This window comes from Dromiciops gliroides, chromosome 1 (assembly GCF_019393635.1).
Source record: "Dromiciops gliroides isolate mDroGli1 chromosome 1, mDroGli1.pri, whole genome shotgun sequence".
NCBI classification, from domain to species: domain Eukaryota; kingdom Metazoa; phylum Chordata; class Mammalia; order Microbiotheria; family Microbiotheriidae; genus Dromiciops; species Dromiciops gliroides.
The window spans coordinates 275,087,241-275,100,746 of NC_057861.1; the positions used below are offsets into that span (position 1 = coordinate 275,087,241).

The window sequence follows — 13,506 nt, forward strand, 5'->3', positions numbered from 1 at the left end:
ATTCTCTCCAACAACAAAGCTATTTCTAATGTGCTGACCAATCACTGAGGAGACCATCGCCCCTGAATTGTCCTGTGCAACCAAAGAAGATTGTGCTCCCATTTAAACAAAGTGATCTTATATAAAAATAAAGTTTGTACTTTTGAGCTGTAGTATAAAAAGCAATGGGCATCTAGATGGCATGGTGGATGGAGTGCTGGGCCTGGAATCAGAAAGACCTGAGTTCAAATTTGACCTCAGACACTTAACTAGTTCTGTGGCCCTAGGCAAGTCACTTAGCCCTGTTTACCTTGGTTTCCTCATCTGTAAAATGAACTGAAGAAGGAAATGGCAAATCACTCTAGTATCTTTGCCAAGAAAATCACAAATGGGGTCACAAAGACTTGGTCATGACTGGACAGCAGCAAAAATAAATAAAAAGCAATAAAATACATTTTCAAATGATGAAATATTGACATGAAATTGAAGCATTTAATCTTCTGCAGAACCCATTTAATGAAAGGCTATCCAGGCAATGAAAGTATAATTGATATTGTATATAAAGAAGATATTTTCATCTAATATCACAAGTTAAGTAATTTGTTCCGGTTTTTTTTAAATTTGTTGGTAGTGTCCACTGCTGACACAATTAGCCAGCAATTTTCATGGGGGACTTTTCACATTGAGTAACAGAACTATATTTTAATATGTTTGCTCTGATCTATGTCTGAATACTCACTGTTCTGTCATAGATTATGTCACACATTGGTCTTTAAGAACCAGAACACATGAAATCTTCAATAATATAATTTCTGTTATCATATTATAGATAGTCTTAAAGGTATACATATGGTTAATACATTAAGCAACATATGAAGAAGGAAATGAGACACTCATCAGGATGTTTTGGCATCATAATATCAGCTCTAAAACTGGACTACATGTTGTTTTTTTTAACTGGACTGACCAGATGTCTTGGCATCATAGAATGAAAGCCCCGCCCCAACATGGAAGCATGTTTAAAAAAATAAAACAAGAAGAAAAACACAATTCCATTCCTAGAAATAACAAACAAAAAGCGTGGGGGGAGGGGAAAGACATCATTATTTGGAGGCAAATGTCTTTTTCCTCCTCTTTTTTTATTAACATCTTATCTTGTACCTAAAAGAAATATCTGACAGAGGAGGAGGCTGTATACCTAAAAAAAATCGGGAATTTGTGAATTGAAGTTGAGGTTTGTTTTCAATTAATTCTACATCAAAATACATAAACAGAAGAATCAGGAACTGCTTCATCTCTAACATCGCCAAGAATCGACCAGGACATTTGCTGATTCCAGATCCAAAGGGTATTAGGAAATAAGGCACCTTTTGTCCCCTTTTGAAAAATGTAGTTTTCTCCTTGCCATCTTCTACAAAACGATCAAACTTAAACTCCTATAAACAAGAATTGAAATTGTCAGAATTAGTCATTACATGAAATGCTTTTCATTCAGTTTGGTGTCTATAAGTTTCTTTCCCTTTCTGACTTCATAATCTTGCCTAAAATTCTATTTCAAGAAGTCAAACTTGAGTAACTATAAGCAAAGTATAGCTATCTATGTAACTAACTCAATCATTCCCAGCAAATTGGTCCCTGCACAGCAAATAGAAAAGAAAAATGTCCACGAGTCTATCCATTTTCTGCTATGGTTGTTACTGTTGCTGTTTTTATTATTATGAGTCAGTATTTATATAATGCTTAAAGTTTGCAGACAACTTTACATTTATCTCATTTGATTCTCACAACAACGCTGGGGAATAAAGATTCTTATTATCCATGTTTTACAGATGAAGAAACTATGCCTGATAGAGGTTAAGTGGTGTTTGCAAGGTCACATAGCTATTTGACATCTAACATAGGAATCAAACTCAGATCATCCTGACTCCAAGTGACCATATCCTTTGTATATATTCTATACAGGTAGTCCTGTACTTAAGAACACTAAATATAGGAATTACTCATCTATACATGGGTGTCTACCCATGCACACATATGCATATGTATATGTATATATGCACTGATGTATATCTGTTTATATGTGCATATAGATAGATTGATTGATCCATAGATTAACAGATGACTATACATACACAAGTTCCCTTACCACTACCACTAACTACCATTGGGCTTCTCCACTAGTGACACAAGAAATGCCTGACTATTATGTTCTCCTCTCCCCCTTTTTCCATTTCAGTAGATTTCAGTACTTAATGTTCAGAGTTTAAAGGGGGCTCAAGTTCAGATTCACTATTAGTACTTCCTAAGAGAGGCAGCATAGTAACCTGACCTTCAAAACTTGTCTTTGTCATTTATTAGCCACATAACCTTGGGACAAGCTCACTCAATCTTTTCCAGCCTCAGTTTCTTCATCTAAAAGATGGGGATAGTAATACTTACCTTGTTTACCTCACAAAGTTGTTATAACAAAAAGAATTTGTATTTTATAAATGTAAGCTATTAAACATATTACTCATTAGACAAGCTTTTGTGGGCTACCTTGGGAATCTAACTATCCTTTATGACATTGTTTCTATAGGAAAATACTATGCAAGTATCAAACCATCAATTTATATGCCTATTTGTACATGGAAGTTGGCTGTTTAATTATCCTTTTTCTTTCTTTCTTTCTTTTGTTTTTTCTTTTTCTTTTTTAACATGGCAATGAGGTTAAGTGACTTGCCCAGGATCAAACAGCTAGTAAGTGTCAAGTGTCTGGAGCCAGTTTTGAACTCAGATCCTCCTGAATCCAGGGCTGGTGGTTTATCCACTGCACCACCTAGCTGAGGGACAAGAAGCTAGAGAGGAAACTGCCAGTTCTAGGCTTCAATTAATAAAGTACTGACTACATGCCTTTTGTGTGTGTGTGTGTGTGTGTGTGTGTGTGTGTATTTTCCTCGTGGAAATTTTATTGAAATGAATTCAAAATGAGAATCCCTTAAGGTTAACTCTGAGTTTAAATCCATTTTCATATAAGTTACATCATGTATAATAGAAATATTATGGACACAGTTTAGTTTGAGTCTTGGGCTTGTCATTTTAATTTCTCTTTGCTGCCAAAATGTGATGGTTCAAATATCACTTGAGTTTCTGAGGAAAGGCTGGGTGACCTTATTTCAGCCTATGGTGAATTAAGCTATTTATTCAATTAGTGCACGTGGTATGCATGAAAATGACCAGCTCCTTCTTGTACTTGGTCTCTCATTAGCATTAGTCCTGCTCAGTGCACAACTTTCACATGAACTACATAAAGTCAATACAAAGAAGCAAGTAAGAGACATACCAGTGCAACTTTTGGTAAAAACACCATTGTAGGGAGCTTATTTCTAAAACCCCTCAAAAAGTGGTTTCATTATTTCCTTGCTTGAATGTAACATTTATCTGATGAGAGGAACCATTATTGCAAACCAGTATCTGGTTGATTGAGTCCATTATTTGATCTTGTCAAAACTTACTAAAAAAAGTAAGGTACTCCATCACAGTGTTCTTACAGAATCTTTGTAAGTAAACACACATACATACTCACATCTGCTTACATGCATGTATATATAATTACAGTATATACACATCTGTAAAATGAGCTGGAAAAGGAAATGTCATGCCACTCCAGTATCTTTACCAAGAAAACCCTAAATGGGGTCACAAAGAGTAGGAAACAATTGAAAAAAAGTGACTGAACAACAACATATGTACATACAATCCTGTGATTTTGTGATAACAAAGCCTCAAAACCATTTCCCAATCTTAAAAATTAAGGTTCTTCCCACTCTATGCTAACTTTTCAAGGCTTCATCATCACACAATTATAGAATCATAAATTTGAGTTTGATGAAAGTTTAAAGGTTATCTACTCCAATTCCCTAATTTTAAAATTATGGAAACTGAGACGGAGAGAACTTAAAAGACTTGACCAAGTCACATAGACAGTGAGTCAGGATTTGAACCTCAGGTTCTTAGAGTACAAACTTCACCACTCTTTCTCTAAAATTAAGTGCCCAGGGACCACTAGATAGCCCAGTGGATAAAGCACTGGCCCTGGATCTGACTTCAAATCCAGCTTCAGACACTTGGAACTTAGTAGCTGTGTGACCCTGGGCAAGTCACTTATCCCTCATTGGCCCCCACACACAAAAAGTCTACAAACTAAACTAAAATTAAGTGCCCAAATAGAATTGGTTAAAGAAAGGGGAAAAGAACAATGAAAAGCAATCATGATTTTAGTTCATAGTACATATTTTTTTAACTCAACCACTGCCTAACTGGACTCAGAAAGTTAATTCATGAAACTTTGTGTGTTCTTGTTTTTAAAGCCATGATAAACCAGAGGAGAACAAGAAACTTCTTCTGAGGGCAATCACAGTATTTTATTAAAATATTTGCTTCAATTTTCTTTTTTTTCTTTTTTTTCTTTTTTTTTGGTGAGGCAATTGGGGTTAAGTGACTTAACCAGGGTCACACAGCTAGTAAGTATCGAATGTCTGAGGATGGATTTGAACTCAGGTACTCCTGACTCCAGGGCCAGTGCTCTATCCACTGCGCCACCTAGCTGCCCCCAGTTTCTTTTCTTTTCTTTTTTTTTTTTTTGCTTTAATTTTCAAAAACAAAACCATTGACTTTCCCCATCCCAACCCAGAAATTTTGTGTATATTTGTTTGTTTGTTTTGTTTTTGTTTTTTTTTTTTTTGCAGGTCAATAAGGGTTAAGTGATTTGCCTAGGGTCATACAGCTAGTAAGTGTCAAGTGTCTGAGGTCAGACTTGAACTCAGGTCTTCCTGAATCCAGGGCCCATGCTTTATCCATTGCACCACCTAGCTGCCCCAACCCAGAAATTTTTTAAACTTTGCTTTGGATGATGTGGTAATAATAACGAAGATGATGATAAATATTAAATTCAAGTTTATTAAGCACTTTCACTCAGGGACAGAAAGACGAAAACCAGGACACTTCTAGCCTCAAATTGCTTACATGGGCAATGCACTTTTTGGGAACCATCACCCCCCTTCCCGATCCCAACTTAAGATTTTAAAGTGCTTTGTAATATTGGCGGATATAGTACTAAATGGTGCTAGGGCATAAGAGAGAGAAACTGAATTGACCTTAGCATTTAGGAGTAAGAACAAAAATTCACTCTTACAAATTACCTTTTTCTGGTAAAAGCAGAAGATGAATATTGCCTTTGGGGATTGCAGCTTTGAGAGTCAGAAAGGCCTTAGAGATCAACTAATTCCCTCCATTTGTAGATGAGGAAAATGGACCCCTACAGGGCACATGACTTGCCCAACATCACACAGAGTACATGGGAGAACTAAAGTAAAAAACCTTAGGATCCTCTGACTTCTGATTAGCTCTTGCAATATAAATTAAGTAATAAGATGCATATCCTCATTTTAGAGATTTTTGAGGTTGTACAGGTACACAGGGTATGGCTTGTGGTAGCTATTTGACAACCGAGTTTAGTGAAGCATTCATTAATAGAAGAGATGCATTTCAGTGATATTTTTTTTTTCTTTAGGCACAAAGCTCATGGTCATATTTTAAAATAAAATAGCAAGTATTCTCAGCAAGGTTTTCCTTCTCTTATTACCCTTCTTCTACTTAAGAGGAACAAAAGCTTCCTGGTTCTTTCCATCCTTCAGGAAGAAACTCCTCTCTCTTTTGGGATGGGACACTTTTCCAACCTCCCCCATTGCCAACCCCTCCCCCCCCCCCATTTGAACTCTAGTTCTGTGAACAGCAATTTAATCAACAAAGTAATCTGGAAATGACAAGTCAATCATTGGCTCTAAGGCTCTAATCTCCTTTCTCTCTGACTTCCCCCTTTAAAACATTCCTCTCTATGCACAATTCCCCAATATGTGTTATCTTCTCCTATTAGAATGAAAACTCCTTAAGGGGAGAAACTATCTTGCTTACTTATTTAAGGGTGGACAGCTATTAATAAATTAACAAGCTAGCCTGTCGGGATATCTTCATCAATATCCCTGTTGAATCAATCAACTCAAAGGCAATAAACTTATATATAACCAGTAAGCCAGTTCAGAATCCAGCATTATTATTACAGTGGCAAATAGGGACAACAGGTCTAGCCAAGCCCCTGAGAGGGAACGGCTTGGGTGGGTGGGTTTGGGTGGAGGACATTGTTTTTGTGGTGGAGAGAAGGGGAGGATGGAGACTTCTTTTGCTTTCCACCCTCCACCCTGGCTAACCAAAGGAGAAACTTCTGAATTTCAGAAGTTAGAGGATTTGGATTTCTTACTAGCACCCTAGAAACATCCCCAGGATAGCAATAACTGAAGTTAGAGTCTGCATCAGGAATCTGAAGATTGTTGTTGTTTGTCCTTCATTCTTGAAGAGGGCCATGACAGATGTTATGACTTGCAATGAATTGGATTTAATTGAGGTAGGACTGTGCAAGATCACCAACCTCACTCTGCTTCAGAGACATCTGAGTCCAGTGGCAAGATATACATCAGGACAACTGGAGATGGCCTTGGATGTTTTAAGGTAAGTGCCATTGAGACTTGCCCAGGGTCATACAGCTAATAAGTGTCTGAGGTGAGATTTGAACTCAGGTCCTTCTGACTGAAGGGCTAGTGCTCTGTCCACTGTGCCACATAGCTACCCCAACAGGGATCTGAAGAGCCACCCTGAAGAAAGGCAGATTAAAGGTTCTGCAGAGACCTTGGCATGCCTACAGGCAACTTTATGAGGGCCCAAGAAGGGGATAAATGGACATCCAGCACCAGGACTTTCAGTATTATGTCACAGCCTTTTTACCACATGGACTTTAAGTTTCTCTGTATGTTCTCTGTATATACCTATAAGGGAGGGAAATTCCAGAAACTGCTTTCCAAGAAGGAGCACACTGGGGATAAACATGGAGCTTTCTGTATTAGTAAGAACCTAATGGAAAGATTCTCCACTCAGGACTCTCTTTAACAGATTCCCTAGTATGGAGGAAGCACTAGAGAAAAACAAACAACGGGCATTTTCTTCTCTATTTTTTAAGGCTGTAATTGCATAGCCAGTCTTCTGATAAGTTTTCCTTACAGGTCAGACCAATTCTTTGTGACAACTTTGGCTTACTAGAACGTTTATGTGCGGTTATTTGTCATACAATTGCATACAATATGATCCAGTAACACTAGTCTCCTGGTTTTTCTATGAATAAGATACTCCATGTCTTGGCTCTGGGCATTTTCTCTGGATGTCCCCCATGCCTGAAATGCTCTTCTTCTGTTCTGCCTACTGACCCCACTGACATCCTTTAAGCCCCAGCTAAGATCAGCTAGGTGGTGTCGAGAATAGAATGGAATGGAGTTAGAAGACTCATCTTCTTAACTACAAATCTAGCCTCAGACACTTACTATCTGTGTGACCCTGGGCAATGGGGTTTTGGGGGGAACTAGTCAGTAGAATTGCAAAAGAAATGTAGATTGACCTTCCTGACTGCCTAAAGGAAGTTACCTCACCTGGGTGACACTCCCCCCCCCCCCCCCCCCCCCCCCCCCCCCCCGCCCCCAGCCCCAAGCCATGTCAATCAATGGACTTGAATGTTACTGGCCAATTAGCTTGGATCAATGTGCAGCAACTCACCTCTATCTGAGAGAGGATAAAAATCTTTGGTGGGGGGCGGGGGAGGTCAGTCTCTTTTCTTTTTGTCTCTTGCTCTCTCTCTTGGCTAGGACTCTAGAGGAGGCAGCCACATGTCCCCCCTCACTCTCCTCTCTGTCTAGGTAATGTAGGGCTTCTGAACTCTAATTCTGAGCCATGTTCTCTCTCTCTTTACTAACATTTAACATGATTAATAAATGCATAATGCCCAAACTGGGACAATAGCCTCTAATTTAAAAGTAGCAATATATTAGAAACCTCAGCTAAGTTCCACAATAACTTAGAGCAGGGAAGGTACCCCCAACATGTTTCAAATGACACACCCTGTTTGCCTCAGCTTCGTCATTTGGAAAAGGAAATGACAAACCACTCCAGTATCTTCACCAAGAAAACCTCAAGTGGGGTCATAAGAGTCTGAATTTGCTCTAAAAGATAATAAATTCCTCCTTTTACTAGAAGCTTTCCCAACCCTTCTTAATTCTAGTACCTTCCCTGTGTAAATTACTTCTTATTTATCCTGTATATAGCTTTCTTGTATATATATATATATATGTGTGTGTGTGTGTGTGTGTGTGTTTGTGTGTTGTCTGCCCCATTAGATTGTAAGCTCCTTAAGGGCAGGATTTGTTGTTGTTGTTTTTTTTTAATATATACTTTGCCTCTTTTTGTATTTCCAGTGCTTAGCACAGAACCTAGCACATAGTAGGCACTTACAAATATTGATTGAGTATTACAACTAATATAAGAAGTATGAGTCCCTAAAATTCTGGTGCCTAGATAATATTTCCCTCCCTTTTGCTTCTAAATAGTCCTAGACTGCCTTGTTTTGGAATAAATTATAATGGACTCTAAGTCCATGTGATGAAGTTTGCCTGATAGTCTAGAAATCCCAAGTAATCAACAACAACTGCTTAATTACTTTGTGAGAGCCACACACTTATTTGGGACTTATAGGAGGGTCCTGTTTTCTTTCTGCTTACACTGAGTCTGCTTATCTTATTGTCGGGTGAATTCTCAAATTCCAACGGCAGCGCCATGGTAAGCTTCCTGTAGGAAGGGACACTGGGATTTTTTCTTCCCAGACTTCCAGTTGGATTTCATATGTGGTTCAGGAATCCTTGGGGAAAATATTTCAAGGACCCAGAACAATTTTATTGCATTGGAGTGTGGGTCACCAGCATAGGACAGGCCCCCTAGTGAAAAAGGCAGAGAGTGAGTGCCTCAGTTTCTCCTGGACCCAGTGACAGCTTTTTAGAGTACTTGGTATCTTAAGAGTGCAACTACACAAGTACTGAGCCAAAACAGTTTGGTTGCTCAACTTAGTATAACTTCCAGTTGACCCCAAGTCTAAATCCCACATGTTCTGAGAAATTCTCTAGCTATCACATTTTTTTAAAGATAGAAAGCTGGGTTTTCTTTGCCTTTAACATTTTGCTTTATTGTCTTTGAGTCAGAGAAGGACATTTTGAGCATAAAGAAGGTCTAGCTTAAGTACTAAGCAAGTCAAAACGAGATAAATTTTGTAAAATTTTCTTTGGTGAATCTGCATAACTCTGTATTTGGTGGGTATTTTAAATTTCCTGTGGACTATATAAGACCTTGAAAAGTTGGCTATTTGAAAACTTTCCCATATGGCACTGGGGAAAGAAATAAAAAGAAAGTGTTTATTCTTTCTGAGGACTCCAGAAAACTGCTGCAGATTGGGGATATGGATAATGTGGTCAAAATGCACTTGGCCAATATGCTGAAGATGGAAAATTTTTAAAATGGTGGCCTGGCTGCCACATCTTCAAAAGAAATCAACTCAGCAGCCAACATATTGAGTTTTATAAGCAACAGAACAGTTCATCTAATGGTTATGCCACAGCCAAGAGCAAGCTTGTTATAGGAAATGTCTTGTAGCAATCACTTTAATATTGAGCCCACTGCAATACAAACCAAATAAATGTTTAAGAAGGGAGTGTTTGCCCTGGATTATGGGGTGGTTTTGTTCAGTAATTTTTTGTTATAGCATCTCAGTAAATATTCCTGTGTAAGAAGTTAATTGGTTAGTTGATATGGAGGAGAAATCAATTAGCCAATTAATTACATGTTAGGATGATACTACTTGGGGAAATAAAATTGAAGGAACATAACAGATGAGGGTTGTTGAGTTATAGTACTAGAGAAACAACCCCCAAAAGCCTCCAGGTTACCCCTAGAACTCTGAGGAGAGAAAAAAAATCTTGATCTAGGAACCTTACTTCTAGTCAACTGTGGGTCGACTTGCAGTTGACCAAAGTCTCTAATTGCTGTGGGGAGATCCCATAGGAACCATATTCTCTGGATTAGGTTTTCTTTTTGAGTTAGGGTGCTTGACTTTCCCTTTCTTTTATATTAGTTCAGTCTTAATCCTGGCTTATTTTTATGGATCAAGAGTAGCAGTAGTAAAAAAAAAAAAGAGTAGCAGTACTGTTCACAGAAAAAGGGAGAGGGCAAGAATTAGGGTCCCCTCACCTTGATCCAGCAACAGTTTGTTGTAGCACTTGGTACTTAGCTGAGTGCAGAATACAGAGCCCTCCTCATCCCCCTTAGAAACAGAAGAGGAATAGAACCCCGACTCCTGATGCTAAGAATCTGACTTTGCTACACTCATTCAGGAACTCTGTAAGAGTCTCGGCTTTCTTTCTGAGAACGGAGGCTTGATCTTTTTTCTTTTTTCTTTTTTTTAAAACTTTTTCTCTTTTTCTTTGGGGAATGGAGCAATGAAGGTCTTTTGAAAGTACGAAGGCAGACAGTAACTTACTAGAATGCTATAAGTGATATTGGTTAAAATTTATCACCATGTATTGGGAAGTATGGAAGAATGTTAATTGGCAGAGTTGATTACATAAGACTTTTCCTGGGGACTCTTTAGAACAAGATATTAGGAAGGAATTCAAAATTGACAATGCAGAACCTCCCTAAGTCACTAGAAAGCTATTGAAGATTTGGCAATAAGGTCTATGGAGGCAGCAGATATTAAACTTGGTGAGAGTGGAAAAGTTGCACTCAATTGATCCAATTAATCACTCTACCTCCATTAAAAGTAACTAACAAGATAATATAACTGGTATTTTTACCAGGTGAGAACAATTCCATTGAATTGATTGATCAATTAATGTTGCTGTTAAATTGTCTTACTCATGTCTGACCCTCCATGACACCATTTGTGTTTTCTTTTTTCTTTTTCTGTTTTTTTTTTCTTTTTTTCTTTTCTTTTTTTGTGGGGCAATGAGGATTAAGTGATTTGCCCAGGTCACATAGCTAGTAAGTATCAAGTGTCTGAGGCCACACTTGAACTCATGTCCTCCTGAATCCAGGGCCAGTGCTTTATCCACTGAGCCACCTAGCTGACCCCCATTTGTGTTTTCTTGGCAAAGATACAAGAATGGTTTGCCATTTCCTTCTCCAGCTCATTTTACAGATGAGGAAACTGAAGCAAACAGGGTTTAAGTCCTTGACCAGGATTACAAGCTAGTGTCTGAGGCCAGATTTGAATTCATGAAGATGAGTCTTTCTGACTCCAGGCCCAGTACTCTAACCACTGTACCACCCAGCTATCTAATCAATTAATAAAAGGAATTAAATTACTATGTCTTTTCCTGCCCTGTGAGTCTTCTAAAAATAGTAAATCAGTTTGGAACAGAGTTATTATCCAGGAAGGTTCCAGGGGAGAGCAGTTCCAGCCAAGTCTCTGAGAAGGAATTACTTGGTGGGGCAAGAAGGAAAAGAAGAGCCTTAGTCTTCCCTGAGAAAAAGATCACCAGAGGATATGAGGATTTGAACTTTTCATCAGTGTCCTTGAAAGAGTCCATGGGGCATTAATGGCTTATGGCTGTGTCTTCATTGGAAGCTGAGCACAAACTAACTATACTGGGGAAAGGCTGCTTCATGCAGAACTCTACACGCAGCCTAGTTGAAAGCCACACTATGCCTATGGGGAACTTCATGAGAATCCTTTCTCCATAAAAGAAAAGAATGGGCTTCCCTCAGAAGGTCTTCTAGGAGCTGTGGTCTCCTTTTGCCATGTGTGCTCTAAGCCTGAATCTACTTTACTGTTTATTCTAAATGCAATTATGGGAATGGGAGAACATACTCCTGCTTTGACAGCATGTTTGGTACTAATTGTTCTGTATTATTCCATCTTAGAAAATATACATTTCTAAAAGGTAAGTAAGCCTACAGTCTAATTGATATTAACTGCTAATCAATAGGGGAAGCACTGAAGTGGGAAATTAGATTCAACAGCATTAGAAAGAAAGCCACCATCCCTCAGCACTACCCCTAGAAAACCAAGGGGAGATGTAGTCGAGTCATTTTCCAGGAACTCAGCCTGTCAGTGAAGAAGAGGCTATAGGAATGAACCCAGGGCTTTCATTACAGTTGTATTTGAATCTTTAGTGCTTGGAGCGATATCTGGCACAAAGTAAGGTGGACAGAGTGCTAAACTAGGAGTCAGGAAGATTTGAGTCCAAATCTGTCCTCAGATATTTACTGTGTGACCTTAGCTAAGTCACAACCTCTGTCTACCTCAGTTTGATCATCTATAAAGGAGGCAGCTAGGTGGTTCAGTGGATAAAGTACCAGGTCTGGATTCAGGAGGACCTGAGTTCAAATTCAGCCTCAGACACTTGACACTTACTAGCTGTGTGACTCTGGGCAGGTCACTTAACCTTCAATGACCCACCAAAAAAAAAAAAAAATCAAATAAATAAATAAATAATTGAAAAAATTAAAAAGAGACTAAACATTTTCTAAAAAATTATCTATGAAATGGGGAAAGTAATATTATTTACCTCCCAAGATTGTTGTGGGGATAAAGTGAAATAATATTCATAGAACACTTTATAAACACCGAAGTGCTACTTAATATTATGATAATGTTTTTAATTAGTTCATCATTCATTCATTCATTCATTAATTCATGATCCCTTAAACACACACACACACACACATAAATACACACAAGAACTCTATAACCTCTCCCAAGTGACAAGGTATAGTAATACAACTTTCCTCTTAGAAGAGGCCTAGACCTTGACCTTATCCAGAAATTATGTTTGAGGAACTGCTACAATGTTCTTTGTCACTACTGCCACAGATTATCATTAAGGACAGAACTTTTCCTAACCCCATCCATGTTCAGGCCAACTCTATTTAAAGGAAGTTTTTTCCAAGAACATTTATTGATCAAGGTATTGCTATACAAGGCATTGTGGGGATTAAAATTGACCAAACTACAATAAAAGCAAATGAGGCAGAGCTCTGAACCAATGGCACTTAATTAAAGGATCTATGGTCCCCTCTAATGAAGTGGACCTCAGATCTTCCTCACAATCTGAGATGCCTCCTTCTTCCAGGATAGAGTTTGATACCCAAATATGCAAAAGAGGCATGTTGAAAAATGGAATCTCATTGGTTGATAGACCTTGCTCTTGAGGTGCAAAAATGACATATCAGTGGGGGGATGGGGGAGAGGTCACAGATTAGGTGAAGCTTGGGGTATTTCCACTGACTAAGTGGTCGTGAGATGGTCATCTGATAATGCTGGACAAGAGAGAGGTTGTCTGGAGTTATAAAAATAAGTTGGGAGACTTTCCAAAGCATCAAGGCATTCCCCCTATGCTGGGTTTGGACATAAAAACTGAGCAAAGCGGGATGGAGATATCCAGGCATAGTAGGTGCTTTTCTTAAAACAAGGGTGAGGATGATGCTGATAATGATGATACTACTAGACAGAGGTACAGCACTTTGGAGATTTTTCCAAAGTGCTTTCACAAATATAAATCATTCTTTTTTGTTGATTGACCCAATTCTTAACTTTATAAATTAGACTACATTCCAATCCAGTCA

The 13,506-nt window shown here is 38.4% G+C and overlaps 1 protein-coding gene across 1 annotated transcript in view; it reads right to left on the reverse strand.

Annotated features, from left to right (window-relative positions):
• Nucleotides 1-343: 343 nt before the first annotated feature.
• Nucleotides 344-13,506, reverse strand: part of LOC122735759 (cytochrome P450 7B1) — a 287,183-nt gene continuing 274,020 nt past the window's right edge. The window contains exon 6 of the mRNA XM_043977516.1: nt 344-1,415. Within this exon, the coding sequence (XP_043833451.1) occupies nt 1,122-1,415 (294 nt within the window). The 3' untranslated portion in view covers nt 344-1,121. The remainder of the gene's footprint in view (nt 1,416-13,506) is intronic.